At 61.2% G+C, this 14,295-nt stretch overlaps 2 protein-coding genes across 2 annotated transcripts; both read left to right on the top strand.

Moving 5' to 3' along the window:
* Positions 1 to 1,674: 1,674 nt before the first annotated feature.
* On the top strand, positions 1,675 to 7,587 carry MPL (MPL proto-oncogene, thrombopoietin receptor). Its single transcript, XM_076338252.1, has 12 exons — positions 1,675 to 1,927; positions 4,062 to 4,197; positions 4,548 to 4,723; positions 4,947 to 5,212; positions 5,289 to 5,445; positions 5,612 to 5,741; positions 6,069 to 6,241; positions 6,345 to 6,487; positions 6,642 to 6,801; positions 6,981 to 7,068; positions 7,190 to 7,277; positions 7,370 to 7,587. Exons 1-12 carry the CDS (start codon positions 1,675 to 1,677, stop codon positions 7,562 to 7,564), a joined length of 1,965 nt encoding a protein of 654 aa, XP_076194367.1. The 3' UTR covers positions 7,565 to 7,587.
* Positions 7,588 to 8,621: 1,034 nt separating this feature from the next.
* CDC20 (cell division cycle 20) lies at positions 8,622 to 13,814 on the top strand. The gene is made up of 10 exons (XM_076340407.1): positions 8,622 to 8,820; positions 9,402 to 9,547; positions 10,282 to 10,378; positions 10,931 to 11,059; positions 11,445 to 11,641; positions 12,013 to 12,107; positions 12,453 to 12,684; positions 12,803 to 12,928; positions 13,098 to 13,215; positions 13,556 to 13,814. Exons 1-10 carry the CDS (start codon positions 8,622 to 8,624, stop codon positions 13,732 to 13,734), a joined length of 1,518 nt encoding a protein of 505 aa, XP_076196522.1. The 3' UTR covers positions 13,735 to 13,814.
* The last annotated feature ends 481 nt before the right edge of the window (positions 13,815 to 14,295 follow it).

Genomic DNA, 14,295 nt, shown 5'->3' with positions numbered 1-14,295 from the left:
GCCGGATCCAGAGGAGGGGAGGTGAGGTCCCAACTCTGCCCCCCTGATGGCACCAGGGAACAGGATGTGGGGTCCTGAAGGTCTGCTGCCGTGGTGGGCACTCCTCAGGATCCTGTCCCCGTTGGGGTCCTCTGATGATTCCCAGGGATGCCCCAGCACCCCCAGACAAAACCCAGGTCTCATCATGCTGTGGGGATGGGTTTTTTTAGTATCCAACTGGGATCTCCCCCCCTGCAATTTAAGACTTTGTCCTGTCCCCAAGGGATATGGAGAACAGACTATGTCCTTCCTCTGCGCAGCTGCCTCTTGCGTGCTTGAAAACTGTTCCTGTAGCTTCCCCTCGGCCGGCCGCTCTTCGTGGAGACAGCCCCACTCCGGCTGGTCCCCGCAGGGCTGTGCAGCTCCACACCCTTCCCACGGCAGCCAGCCGGCGCCTGCCCGGCGCTGTGCCGAGCCGTAGGGTAACTTCCTGCGTCTTGCAAAGGGACCATCTGGTTCGACCAGGCTGTTCAAATGCGTGCTGCTGGGGTATTTCTCGCGTGTGCCGGTCCCTCGAGGTTCACCTGGGCTCTGCACTGACCCTCCTGCGGGAAGTCCTGCCCCAGGCTGTGGTCCCTTGTCCTGCGCTGCTGCGGTTTGTTATATTGACAGCGTATGAGCTTCATCTCTGTTGGCTTCACCTTGCTGAGCCCTAGGCATGCCATTCAGCTGCCCATCTAGTTGTCTTCTGTGGTCCGTGGGAAGCAAGGGCTGCTCCTGCAGAGCCCGTTATCCTGCCCCAAGGCAGATGTGTTTGGCATTTGCCCTTCTGGACAAGAGTCTTTTTTTCCCCAGAAGGTGTTTCAACCCTGTCAATACAATTTTGATTTCCCATTCTGGCCTCCAGTGCTCTTTGGTGTCAACCACAGTCAATAGGAAGCAGCCTCTCTGCCCCATCACGGGGCAGACAAAATTTGACTGTGACAAATTGGTGCTGGCTGTTCCCGTCTCCCCTCAGCGCCCCCGGTGCTCTCCCCGGCTGCTGCAGGGTGAGGAGACGCCAACCCACCCTTGGCGTGGTGGGGACACGTGCGCGAGTGGCTCCTCGCACCCTGGCTGGTGCTCCCCGGGCTGTGCCACCGTGCTGCACCCTGGCAGGGTGGGACACCCCTCCAGCCGCCCACGCCAAGTGGCGGTGGTAGATTGGCACAAGGCTGAGCATGCCTGCAGGACCCAGCCACGGTGGCCCTGCTCCTGCACCGGCACCGCTAGCATCTGTGCGGGCCCTGCCAATGTGCCCCATGGCTGCAGCCCTCCTGCCAGCACAGCTGCCGGGACAGTGCCACAGGGACGGTGCCGCTGGGCCGTGCAGAGCAGACCTGGTGCACACCGGTGCCAGGCAGCGCAGGGCAGGATGGAGCTGGAGCAGCCGCCCTGTGCCCCATGGCTGCCCTGTGGCTGCAGCGCCCAACAGCCTGCCCTGCCCTGCTCTGCCTGCCTTGCCCTGCTTGCCCCATGTGGGGGCCTCCCTGGTTTCTCAGGGGTTGTTTTTCTTCCTACTCCAGCCTCCCGGCACGCCGGTAGCCACAAGGGCAGGACGTGCCGCCTATCTGATAGGAGCAGTCTCTCTTGGCACTGCGGCTGGCAGTGGAGGGGCCGCAGCACGGTGGTTTCGGGCACAGGGAAGTGCCGACGATGGGGTGGGGGGAGCCTCCAGCCAGGCTTCCTGAGCTGCACAGCCACCACTTTCCAGATAAAGGTATCGCCTGGAGGAGCCGCAGCAGCTCCCGGGGAGCTGGGAAGGGCCGAGCACGGCATGCGCAGCCCCGGCACACAGGGTGCGGGATGGCAGCCCGCCTGCGCCAGGGCTGGCTGCTCTCACTGCTCCCTGCTGTCCTGCTCAGCCTCCGCAGCCCGCTGTCGGCACCTGAGCCGGTGACATCCCAAGGTAGGTCCTTGGGGCCATTTTCTCCCCCAAAGGATGGGCCAGAGAGGAGCTGGCATGCCAGGCACAGGCAGCAAGCACCCTACAGCAGCCAGAACCTGCAGGGTTGGGGAGGGGACATCCCAGGACGGTGTGCGAGGGGTGTTCAAGGTGGGCGATGGAGCCCCCTTCTCACGCATGGGACACTCTGGGGTGCCTGGAGCAAAGGGACGTCCCTGCTCTCTGCGGGCAGGACCTGGCTGCCCCTGGGCACCCCTTCGGGATGGCAGCATGCAGCTCCCAGCCCCGCACAGGTGGCAGAGGGGCTCCCTGCTCATCAAAAGCTCTCAGTTACAATGACGAGGTTCTCAGCAAAATTCAAGCTAACATCTGACAGCGCGGCTCTGCGCCGCGGGTAATGCTGTGGCACTGCTGTGCTAATCCCAATGCTCCCGCGTCGGCCTTGCCATGATCTTACAGCCCCACCGAGCATCCTCGGCTCAGCTGGTAGCTGGCCCCAGCCTGGCCTGCTGTGCCTGGCAGAGCCGCTTCCCAGCTTTCTTCCGTTTCGGGCCTGTCCATGCTTTCTTTGAGCCCCTCCTTAGCGCTTTTCACACTTTCTATAACACCATAAAAAGCATTAACTGAACAAAATCCTGTTGATCTCCTGCTCGTCTCTCCAGCCCCACCCCAGGTCTCTGGCCATGGCAGGCTCGGGAGCATGTTTTGAGTCACCCCCATAGGGGCAGTGGGAGGAAGGACGGGGTTGGGCTCATCCTCGCTCTGCCCGCAGCCTCTGTGGCATTGTTGTGCCCTGAGCTGCTGCCCAAGTGTGGCTGATGCAGGCTGCAGAGCTGTGCGGCCGCTCTTCCTGGGAAACGGCCTGCACCCAGCGAAGATGCTCTGGTAACCCACGGGACCAGCGTGGCCTCCCACTGATGCCATGGGTCCCCGTGCCACTGGGCTGCTGGGACTTGGCCACCCCATCCCCTGGTGCTGGGAGCTGGGAGAGTCATGGAGCCAGCACGAGGCCCGTGGTGGGTGCAATAGGGTGCAAAAAGGGGAGAGCAGGTAGGGGGGAGGCTGTGGTCCATGGGGAGGGGACGTGGGCTGGGAAGGAAGGCAACATAGGGCTGGCAAAGGAGGAACAGGGGTAGGGGTCAGGGCAAGGGAAGGGGCAGGGAGAGCAGAGGGATACTGGAAGGGTGGCAAGGACATTTGGGGACTGTCCCTTATTCTTCACCTGGGGCAGGCTCAGCTGGCAGCGCAGGGAGTGCAGAGCAGAGAACTGATGTGCTCAGCACATCGAGCAGGGCTGGTTGCTGGCAGGGGGCTTGTTGTGGGGTCCTTCAGCTGGGGGCAGTCCCGGGGGAAGGGGGCACATCCCAGGAGGAGGAGGAGGAGAAGGGCTGGGGCAGGTCCCGGGGCAGAAGCGGTGGGGGAGAAGGGGGTGCTGGACCAATGCTGGGGGCAGCAAGGCCACCCCTGTGCTTCACGTATCTTCATCTTGGGGCTGTCCCCTTTTCCCTGACAATGGGGACAGGCGCCCATATGCCAGCAAAGTCACCGGTGCTTGGGACAGAGATCCTGCAGGGTTTAATGCTCCAGTTCATTCCCACAATGACAGGGAGGGCAGCATGCCGAGTGGGGCAGAGAAACTCACAGCCCCCTAAGCAGACCCTGAGCCAGGGTTTGAGCATCCCCCCTGCTCAAGACTGCGCGCCCCCACGCCAGCCCCCAGGCCCTTTCCCTCTCCCCGGGGCACTGCTCTCCCTTATCTCACTTCCACGTGCCTTCCGGCGTGAGCAGGGCAGGGGTGCTTCCCCCCGATCGCTGGGCCCTGAGCTCCCCTCCAACCGCAGGGCTATTTTGGGATGTTTGTTTGTCCCGAAGGACCCCACGTGCTGAGGAGGGGGGAGCGGTGGGGCCGGCCGGTGGGGAGCCCTGCCGCCTGCCAGGACCCCAGTGTGAGCCAGCAGCCAGCATACGTGCTGTGTCCCTCCCCTGTGCCACAGCCATGTCCACAGCCATGCCCATGCTGCCCCAGGTCCCTGCCCGGCCCAGCCTTGGAGGCGAGCCGGCCAGCGGGCATGGGGACACAGGTGGGATGGGGGCAGGTTTGTGCCCAGGGGCTCCTTCACGCCCACGCTCCTCCCAGACGCTGCGCTGCTGGCAGGGGTGCCCGAGGACATCCTCTGCTTCTCCCGCTCCTTCGAGGACCTCACCTGCTTCTGGGATGAGGAGGAGGAGGCAGCAGCAAGCAGGACGTGCTACTTCTACTACTGGTACAGCAGGTAGGAGGTGGTGGGGACACAGCCCAGCCTCCCCTTTGCCTGCACAGAGAGCAGCAGGGTCAGGGTCAGAGTACCACAGCTCTCCGTGCCATCCCAGTGGCTCCCAGCTGCAAGGAGCAATGGTGGAGAGCCCACGGGAGCTACAGAGCAGCCACTACACACCCTGCAGCAGGGCTGGGACCATGGCTGTCCCTCAGTCCCATGGGGACGGTGCCCTGCAGTGGATGGGGGCACAGGAAAGGAGCTGGTGACACCGAGGTCTCGGTGCCTTGCCCCAGGTCCCCTCTCCTCCAGACTGGCCCCGGGCAGGAGGCATGGGGTGCTGCAGGACCCTGCTCTCCGTTCCTCAGGGACGTACCCATGGTGTGCACGGTCTCCACGTGGCGCCATGGGGCCGGCAGGACACGGCATGTCTGCGTCTTCCCCGGCCAGGACGTGAGGCTCTTCACCCAGCTCCACCTCCGCGTCCTGGACGCCACCACCAACCAGACCAAGTACCAGCGGGAGCTCAGCGTGGACGCGGTGGGTGAGTCCTTCCCACTGGGCAATACCCCTGTGACACCAGGACAGTCCCCAGACCTGGGTCCCCTGCCCTTCTGTCCACCACAGGGGCTGGCAGCATCCTGCGCCCTGCATGGCGGGCACAGAGGCAGCCCTGGGGGGACTGCCGGGTGTCCCCCGGCAGGACCAGGGCATGCCCAGACAGGGGCTGCCACAGGAGGGCAAATGCCCCGGCACATTCCCCGCAGGTCTCATTGCCCCCCCAGTGAACATCACAGCCCGCTGGGCCGGGGCTGCGGGGCAGCTCTGCGTGTCATGGCAGCCACCGCTCACTGACTACCTGAACTTCTTCCTCTACGAGGTGCGGTGCTGCCCTGCCAGCTCCTCAGAGACGCCCTGCAGCACCGCACTGGATCCCGGCGGGCAGCGCCCCGGGGAACCCTCCATCCGGCCGGCCAGCAGCACCCACACATCCATGGCCAGGGCAGCTGCAGCTTCCCCAGGAGCAGGGCAGGTACATAGAGGGGCCAGGGCTGGGCAGGGGGATTTGGGAGCCACAGCCGCTCCCCAGCCTGGCCCCTCTCCTGCAGGGGCTGGTCCAGGCCCACACCTGGGCAGTCCTCCAGGACCTGCAGCCAGGGGTGAGGTACCACATCCAGGTGCGCAGCAAACCCGACGGCACCTCCATGGACGGCGTCTGGGGGCCCTGGTCACAGGCAGTGGCTGCAGAGACACCCCACTCCTCCGGTGAGCAGTCATCTGCACTGCCAGGGCGCTGGCTGGCATGGCGGGGAGGCACCCACACCTGGAGCTGCGAAGGGTGGGGGTCCTAGGGTAGGCGAGGTGCAGCACCCAGGTTTTGGGGGGCACGGGGTAAGCAGCCACCTCCCTGCCCTGGCTCTCGCCTACTCAGGAGACATCAGGCTGTGCTGCAGCACCCCTGACCTGCAGCACGTGCGCTGCGAGTGGAGCTGGGACCCCGCAGAGCCCCGCAGCTCCCACCAGCTCTTCTACCGGGCACCTCCGAGCGGGCCCGGCACAAGGTAAGGGGCATGGCGGGGATGTGGTGCTCAGGTAGCAGGGCAGCACATACCAGGGTCCACCAACTCTGCTCAGTGTCCCACATCCCACACTGTGCCGCCTGGCTCTGTGCCCTGCCCTGCCCTACACCATCGACCTCACACCTCCCCACCACCACTCCTGGCCACACTGCCCCTCCAACTACGGGCAGCACTGGCTTTCCTGGGCAAGTGCAGGAGGAGTGAGGCAGCGCTGGCTGTGGGGACAGTGTGGCCCCAGAGCAGGGCTGGCAGTGAGCAAGGGAGTGGGGCCACCACGGTGGGGCTGACTGGCTCCCCCTCCTCACGCAGGGAAGACGCATGGCAGCGGTGCGAGGAGGCGAGCGTGGGGGTGCAGGGCACCCACACCTGCACCTTCCAGCCCAGGGCTGGCAGCGCCATCTCCGTCCTGGTGAATGTCACCCAGCCCCATGCGCCACCCACACTCAGCTACTTCAAGGAACCCTTCTGGCTGCACCAGGCTGGTGAGTCCCAGTGCCACTGTGGCCCCTGCCCCTGCCTGGCTGGCGGGGTACACAGCATCCCATGTCCCGTTCCATGGTAGCGACACATCCCCATCCCCAACAGTGCTTACAGATGCCCCGCAGCTTGTGCAGGCGACGGTATCGCAGGGCCGGCTGAGCCTGCAGTGGCTGCCACCCCTGGAGGCACTTGCGGAGCAGCTGGACTACCAGGTCCGCTACGCTGTGGAGAACAGCCATGACTGGAAGGTAAGGCATGGCCGGGGCTCCCCCGAGCAGCCCTGCCCACCTCTGCTGCCAGCACATGGCCTGTGTGAGGTCAGGCAGGACAGACCCGCACCCCAGCACTGCCTCTCGGCCACCCTGCAGCAGCTGTCATCTCCAGCTCAGCTCTGCCTTGCAGGTCCTGCAGGTCCCACGGGCAGCCAGGAAAGAAGTCCTGGACCTACGGCCAGGTGCCCGCTACCATGCCCAGGTGCGGGCCCAGCCCAGCGGCCCATGGTACCAGGGCAGCTGGAGCGCCTGGTCCAAACCTGTCATGGTTGACGCCATGGCCGATGCGGGTAAGGGACAGGGCAGGAGCGGAGGCTGCAGCCAGAGGAGCCACACGGCCAAGGGCAGGAGACCAAGAGTGCTGGAAATGGGATGGGGAGCACCAGGAAGAGGGTGACAGGGCTGTGAAGGGCTCAGTGGTGGCGGGTCTGGGGAGGGCTACAGTCCCAGCATTCCTCCTCCAATGCAGGCTGGATCATCCCGAGCGTTACGGTGGTGCCGCTGCTCTTCACAGGAGTGCTCCTGGGGCTGCGGTGCACCTTCCCCTCCCTCTACAGGTAAGGGCTGTGCCTGGGGCAGGTGCGGTGGGTCCAGCACCAGGCCTGGGCACCTTGCCCGGGGGCGTCAGGGCACCCCGGGACTGAGGTTTGCCTTTGACACCCCCTTCCCCGCACCCAGCAACGTGAAGCAGAAGCTCTGGCCCCCCATCCCTGACCTGCACCGCGCACTGGGCAGCTTCCTCCACGAGAGCAGCAAGCACGCCCAGGTGAGGGGCCGGGCCAGAGCCCACCGCGGCTGAGCCCCCAGGGGGGCGGCTCGAAGGGCCGCCCTCACCGCGCCCCCTCTGTCCCCCCCCAGGCCAACGCCTTCTACAAGCAGCCGCCGGAGGAGGCCGTCCTGCCCTGCCTGCTGGAGGTGCTGCCCGGCCCGCGGGGGGAGGCGGGCGCGCCGCCCCCGCCGCCGGAGCAGGCTGCCGGCCGGCTGCCCAGCACCGACATCGCCAACCAGTCCTACCTGCTCATGAGCGGCTGGGAGCCGCGCGGGCCGCCCTGAGCCGCGCCCCCCGCCCCGACATAAACGAGACGCGCGACCACCCGGCCTCCTCTCTCCTTCGCTTCGCGTCGCGGCGCCCCGGCCCCGGCCCCGGCCCCGGCCCCGGCCCCCTGGGCCCGCAGGGAAGCGGAGCGGCGGCGCCCTCCCGCCCCGGTCGCCACCACCCACCCGCTATCGGCGCGCGCAGCCGCCCGGCGGGGAGAGCCCCGCCCCGCCGCGCGGCCCAGCCAATCGCGGCGCGCGGTGGTCGCCATGGCAGCGCGCGGCGGTTGGGTTTGAAGCGGCCAATGGGAGGAGCGGCCGCGCGGAGTTTAAATGCTGCCGCGGAGCAGGGCTGCGCGGGCCTCAACCGCAGAGCGGAGGTGAGGGGCGGCCGGCGGCCGGGGCTCCGGAGGAGCGGCCGGGAGGGTGGGGGGCGCGCGCGCGCCCTGAGGCGAAGCGGGTCATGAGGGAGACCCTGGTGGCGAAGGGGGCCTTGAGGCGCGGCCTTGGGGCTGAGGGGAGGTTGTGGTGAAGCGGCCCCTGAGGAGCGGCCTGGTGGGGGGGAGGTGTCCTGTGGTGGAGAGGGCCCTGAGGAGCGGCCTGGCGTGGGGGGGGGGGCGTCCTGTGGTGGAGAGGGCCCTGAGGAGCGGCCTGGCGTGGGGGGGGGGGCGTCCTGTGGTGGAGAGGGCCCTGAGGAGCGGCCTGGCGTGGGGGGTGGGGGGGGGGGGTGTCTCTGTGGTGGAGAGGGCCCTGAGGAGCGGCCTGGCGCGGGGTGTGTGTGTGTGTGTGTGTGTCCTGTGGTGAGGGGGCCCTGAGGAGCGGCCTGGCGGGGGGGGTGTCCTGTGGTGGAGAGGGCCCTGAGGAGCGGCCTGGCGCGGGGTGGGGGGGTGGGGTGTCCTGTGGTGAGGGGGCCCTGAGGAGCGGCCTGGCGGGGGGGGGGGGGGGGGGGGACGGACACGTCCTGTGGTGGAGAGGGCCCTGAGGCGCACCCGGAGGGAGGACCCGGCGGAGGAGGGCCGCAGCCCAGCCGGCGTCCGTGCGCGGGGCCCCGCTGACGCCGTCCGCCCGCAGCGCCATGGCGCAGTTCGTGTTCGAAGCGGACCTGCACGGGCTGCTGAAGCTGGACACGCCGATCCCTAACGCGCCGCCCGCGCGGTGGCAGCGCAAGGCCAAGGAGAGCGGCGCCCCCGGGCCCAGCCCCGCCGCCGGCGTGTCGCCCATGAAGCCGGCCAATCGCTCCCACAGCTCCAGCAAGACACCCTCCAGGACACCCGGTGAGCGGCGGTGACGACCGGCGGCATAGGTTGGGTGGGGGGAGCGTCGCCCGGGCTGCTCGCCTGTAGCCGTGGGGCTCTGGGCTTCGTGTCAGGCTGCTCTAGCCGGCCTGCTGGTCAGGCAGGAGGAGGTGGGCTACACTGCCTGGCTCCTGGGAGTCACCCACGTTCTCCTCCCCAGCATAAGGTGGGCAGAGCTCTGTGCACTGGGGCTGGGTGAACTGCTGACCCCGCAGCTCAGCCTTGCTGGTGCAGCTGTGTGTTGGGACAAGTGTGGGTAGGACTGTCTGCTGACAGCTTTACATGCTGTAATGGTATTTTTGCATCTGTGAACTCTGGAATTGTTGCACTAGACCCAAGGAGTTGTCTCCTGGCAGACCCTAACCAGAGCTTAGTGCCATTGTATGGGGAGGGGGCAGAAATATGAGTTAGTTGTGATGGGATGGCATGAGCTGAGTCCTGCTTGTTTGGAACTTGTCTGGTAGGTGTGATGTGAAAGAGTGCTGGGTTTGCTGCCTCTTGAAAGCTCGAATACAGGCTGTTAAATAGCTGTAAAACAATATTTATGCATGTGAATGCAGGTAAATCTGGGTCCAAAATCCAGAGCACCCCAACAAAGGCTGGGGGGGATCGCTACATTCCCAACCGCAGCACTATGCACATGGAGATGGCGAATTTCCTCCTAACCAAAGAGAATGACCCTGCTGAGGAGTCCCCTACCAAGAAGGTGAGCATGTTGCAAAGTTATAATTACTACGATGATCACTACTGAACACCTAATCCTTCTTGCCCTTTTACAGAGAAGGAAACTGTAAGTTTTATTAAGTGGGCGTATGGGGCTGACAGCCCCAGCCATCACTACTTCCAGCTCTGGGCTTCAGGAGCCTGGGATGATGTGGAAGCTGTAGAGCCTGCGAACAGAACAGGTACACAGCTACTGGAGCCTGAGCATAGCTGCTCTGTAGGGATGTTTCCCTAGGCACAGGGAAAAGCATAGAGCCTTACACCTCTGCTTCCACTCACTCTAGGCTGTGCTGCTTCTGGTAGTAAAATTCAACTTTGGGCTAATGAGGCTTCAAAATATAGCAGGCTACAGAGACACAAAGCTGTGAGCCTGTGCACAGTGAAACTGCTGGTGGTAGCTATTCTGGAATGTGTACACTGTGTCCTGAAATCTGTTTATGAAGCATTTGGTCCCTTGTGGCTGTAGCTTTCCCCACTAGCAATGAGACAATGAATTTGCCACTCTTCTGTATGAAAATGTGAGCAGGACAGTGTGCCAATGTCTGAAGAAAAATTACTTTGACCTGCCTGTCTGTAGCCGACTCCCACAGCACAGCTGTATACCACCTGATTCTAGGAGAAGGGGGCTTAGGTGTATGCTCTGCCAGCTGCAGTTTTAAGTGCAGCATGGGCTTTGTGTTTCAAATGCATCTCACTGAGGGTGATTTGTCTCTGTAGGAGCAACAGAAAGCCTGGGCAGTGAATCTGAATGGCTTTGATATAGAAGAGGCAAAGATCCTCCGCCTCAGTGGAAAGCCACAGAATGCTCCGGAAGGTATGAGACAGGATCTGTGTGAGTTGACTCAGCTGGAGTGATCTGGACAGGGCAACAGCAACACAGAGGCCTACTGTGTGTGGACATGGGAGAGATCAACTGGCTTCTTCTCAGAGCTCCTATGCACACTGGAGTCTCCCTCCTTAGGTTTCCTGAGGTTGAGGGGCTGCATAACAGCTACAGTGAATTTATTTACAAAAGTTAAAATGACTGACAGTTTTTCACTTGTACTGCAGGTGGCAAACCTTCCTGAGGTCTGCAAAAGCTTCAAACTCTCTGCTGTGCACTTTGTAGCTTAACTGTCACTAAACATAATAGGATACAGAAAACCAAGTGCTTGTCAGTTAAACTTGTCCCTGTGAATTAGGGAATCGGAACTCGCTCTGGTTCAGCAGTTCATACTGCCAGTGATGTTAGCACACTGCGCTCTTCTGAATGCATCTCTTCTCTTAGGACTTTATTTTCACTGGAAGGGATTTCTAGTTGGGTGAGCAGTACTCAGCTGGGAGGAAACAGTAACTCAGGTTAACAAACCTGTTCGTCTGCATGCAGGCTATCAGAATAACCTGAAAGTGCTCTACAGTCAGAAAGCGACACCTGGATCCAGCAGGAAGAATGGCAGATACATTCCCTCAATGCCAGACCGGATCCTGGACGCGCCAGAGATCCGCAATGACTATTGTAAGTAGGCTGCGATGTTGAGTGCTGGGCACTGACATCATCACTGACTGCACTGGAGTGCAGTTCCTTTGGTGTGGTCCAAGGAACCGGAGCTCTAACTGGGCTGTTTCAGTATCTTACGCACCCAGGCTGGCACGGACCACTTCTGGAGTGTCCCTGTGTAGCCTTAGAGGAACAGTAGTCCAGAGTGCTGTGTAGGTGACTTGGATCAGGGCTACCTGACACTGCTAGCTGGGCATGGTGACACCCAGAGGCTGCCCCTTACCTGTATGTGTGTGTGTGCACATGTACCTGGTGTGGGTGGAAGATCTGGCATCAGCACTGGTGAAGAGCAGGGCTCTCCAGGTAGGCACAGTGTGACCTGCATTGCTCTTCCAAATTGTAGATCTGAATCTCATTGACTGGAGCTCTCAGAACTTCCTGGCAGTGGCTCTGGACAACTCCGTCTATCTGTGGAATCACACCTCTGGGGAGATTATCCAGCTGCTGCAGATGGAGCATCCAGATGATTATGTTTCCTCTGTGTCATGGATTAAAGAAGGAAATTACCTTGCTGTTGGCACAAGTAATGCTGAGGTCCAGGTGAGTGCAGGAGTAAAACTAGAGGTGTTGTCTAGTCTAGGGATTGCTGGAGCTGTGGGGCCTTGGGACAAAGGCTTGGCTAGCAGAAGAAGGATGCAATGCACTCTGACTTGTCTTGACTGGTGTGGGGTGGAAGTGTCCACATCCAGCCACGGCCAGTGACCAACTGCAGCAGTGAGGCAGAGTTTGGTTTTGGGTTTTTCTGACACCTGGAGTTACTTTCTGTTCTGTAGGCATGAGATACAAATTGATCTCTGCTCCCATACTGACAAGGCTGAATATGCCAGAGTCTATGCAGTGAGGTTCCTAGGGCAGAACAACAGGGCTGGGTTTCCTCATCCTCTGGAGAACTTATTGCTCTGCCTCTCTAGCTATGGGACATACAGCAGCAGAAACGTCTCCGAAATATGACCAGCCATTCTTCCCGTGTGGGGTCCCTCAGCTGGAACAGCTACATCCTCTCCAGGTAAAGCAGTGGGTGGGGATGGCTGAAGGGCAGTGTCCAGCTGTTGCTGATTTCTACCTCAGATCTGTGAGTGGTGCAGGCTAGGGATGGCAGAGAGGAATTTCTGTCTTGGCTTGGGATTCTTACTCAGCCTGTTCTGTTGGGACTGTGGGGAGAAGGCCTCTCTTGCTGACTGTGCGGAAGCTGTGAAGAGCTGCTTTGGCTGCTTCACTTGTGCCAACAGGCCAGTGATGCTGGTAACACTGGTTGAAACCCAGTGGCAGGTATGGCAGTCTTGCAACAGCACAAAAATGGATTTTGGTGAAAATACGTGCCAGCCTGACCCTGTAAGCCTTCTCTCTGCAGTGGGGCACGGACTGGCCACATCCACCACCATGATGTCAGAGTGGCTGAGCATCACGTGGCCACACTTGCTGGCCACACGCAGGAGGTGTGTGGGCTCAAGTGGTCTCTGGATGGCCGCTACCTAGCCAGTGGTGGCAATGACAACCTGGTGAACATCTGGCCGTGTACCCAGGGGGACAGTGGGGACTTTGCTCCTGTACAGACCTTCACACAGCACCAGGGTGCTGTCAAGGTGAGTGCAGGGCTGCTCTGGGTGAGGTGTGAGTATGTCTGTGTGCAAGACAGACATGCAGCACTGGCTGTGCACAGGTTGCCTCTTGCATGACTTAGAATTAACCCTTTTCTTTCAGGCTGTGGCATGGTGTCCATGGCAGTCAAATGTTCTAGCCACTGGAGGTGGGACTAGTGACAGACATATCCGCATCTGGAATGTGTGTTCTGGCGCCTGCCTCAGTGCTGTTGATGCACATTCCCAGGTGAGACATGAACATCAGCTTGGAGATAAACACCTTCTGGCAGGACACCTATACAGAGCTGCTGGCTGTGAGGCCCAGAGGCATGGGAAGGGAGTGGACCATGCTCATCTCTGGGTGGTGAGCATCAGCACAAGCAGCTTGTCTTACCTGTGTTACTGCCTCTTCCCAGGTCTGTTCTATCCTGTGGTCAACAAACTACAAGGAATTCATTTCAGGCCATGGCTTTGCACAGAATCAGCTGGTTGTATGGAAGTATCCAACGATGGCCAAGGTCACTGAGCTGCGAGGTAGGCTGGGCCCTTTGCCTGGGGAAGGGAGGGCTGCTGAAGGCAGATGTAATCCTTGGTTTGAGCAGACTGGTGGTCTAGCCTGGAGCATCGCTGGTGCAGAATGGTGTCCAAGGGCACGCTGCTAGAGGGAGGCACTCCTGTGGGCTGCTGAAGAAACACCGTTGCTCCAAGTGCATGCCTAGGGTGTGAACTCATGCTGCTGCAGCATGGTGTGGGGACAGCTATGGAAGCTGGTGGGGCTCATGGGGCATACAAGAGTAAAGGTGACCATTATGGTAGATCCAGAGAGACCAGGGCATGTGATCAGCACAGCCCTGACTGCATACCTCCTCCTCAGGTCACACTGCCAGAGTCTTGAACCTGACTATGAGCCCTGATGGTGCAACAGTGGCCTCGGCAGCTGCTGATGAAACGCTGCGGCTCTGGCGCTGTTTTGAGATGGACCCCATAAAGAAGAAGGAAAAAGAGAAAGCAAACAGTGCCAAAAGCAGCATCATTCACCAGGGCATCCGATGAGTGCACAGGGCTGTTGGGGGGGGGATTCAGCTTACACACTGTACAGTATTTTAAATGTTAATAAACTGCTTTAATTTGAATTTTTTTTTTAATGGAGTCTGATGGAAAAGGCCATCCTCCCTGATGTTTGGGATCTGGGCAAGTGGTAGAGCTCTTGTTCTTTAGGGCTTGTTTGCAGGCAGCCTGAGCAGAGCCCTGAAGTCCTGGGGGGAGGAGGAGGATGCTGTGCAATGTGTACTTCTGTATCTGTTCCAGCTAAGGCATGTGTGTCACCTGACACATCTTAATGCTGACAAGTGCAGCTCCATCAGAGGGGCTGTGGCTTGCTTGTACCCCACAGGGGGAAGCTGTAGCACTGAAAGACCCTAGATGGGGGCTATCTGCCTGCAGCAGCTGATGTCTAGCCTGTCTGTAGAAGTCCCCACTCAGCCCCTCCTCCAGCAAAGCTCTACCAGGTAAATGCAGCTTTCTCTACACCTCTTAACTTTCTCAAACTGGAATCATGGAGCAGCCTGGCCTGTGGCTGGACACTGGTTCTGGTGTCCTGGCTCTGGTAAGAGA

The sequence above is a fragment of the Aptenodytes patagonicus genome, chromosome 5, assembly GCF_965638725.1.
Source record: "Aptenodytes patagonicus chromosome 5, bAptPat1.pri.cur, whole genome shotgun sequence".
In the NCBI taxonomy this organism is placed as follows: Eukaryota; Metazoa; Chordata; class Aves; order Sphenisciformes; family Spheniscidae; genus Aptenodytes; species Aptenodytes patagonicus.
Note: the sequence above shows the minus strand (reverse complement) of the source record. Positions and strands in the feature narration are given on the sequence as shown.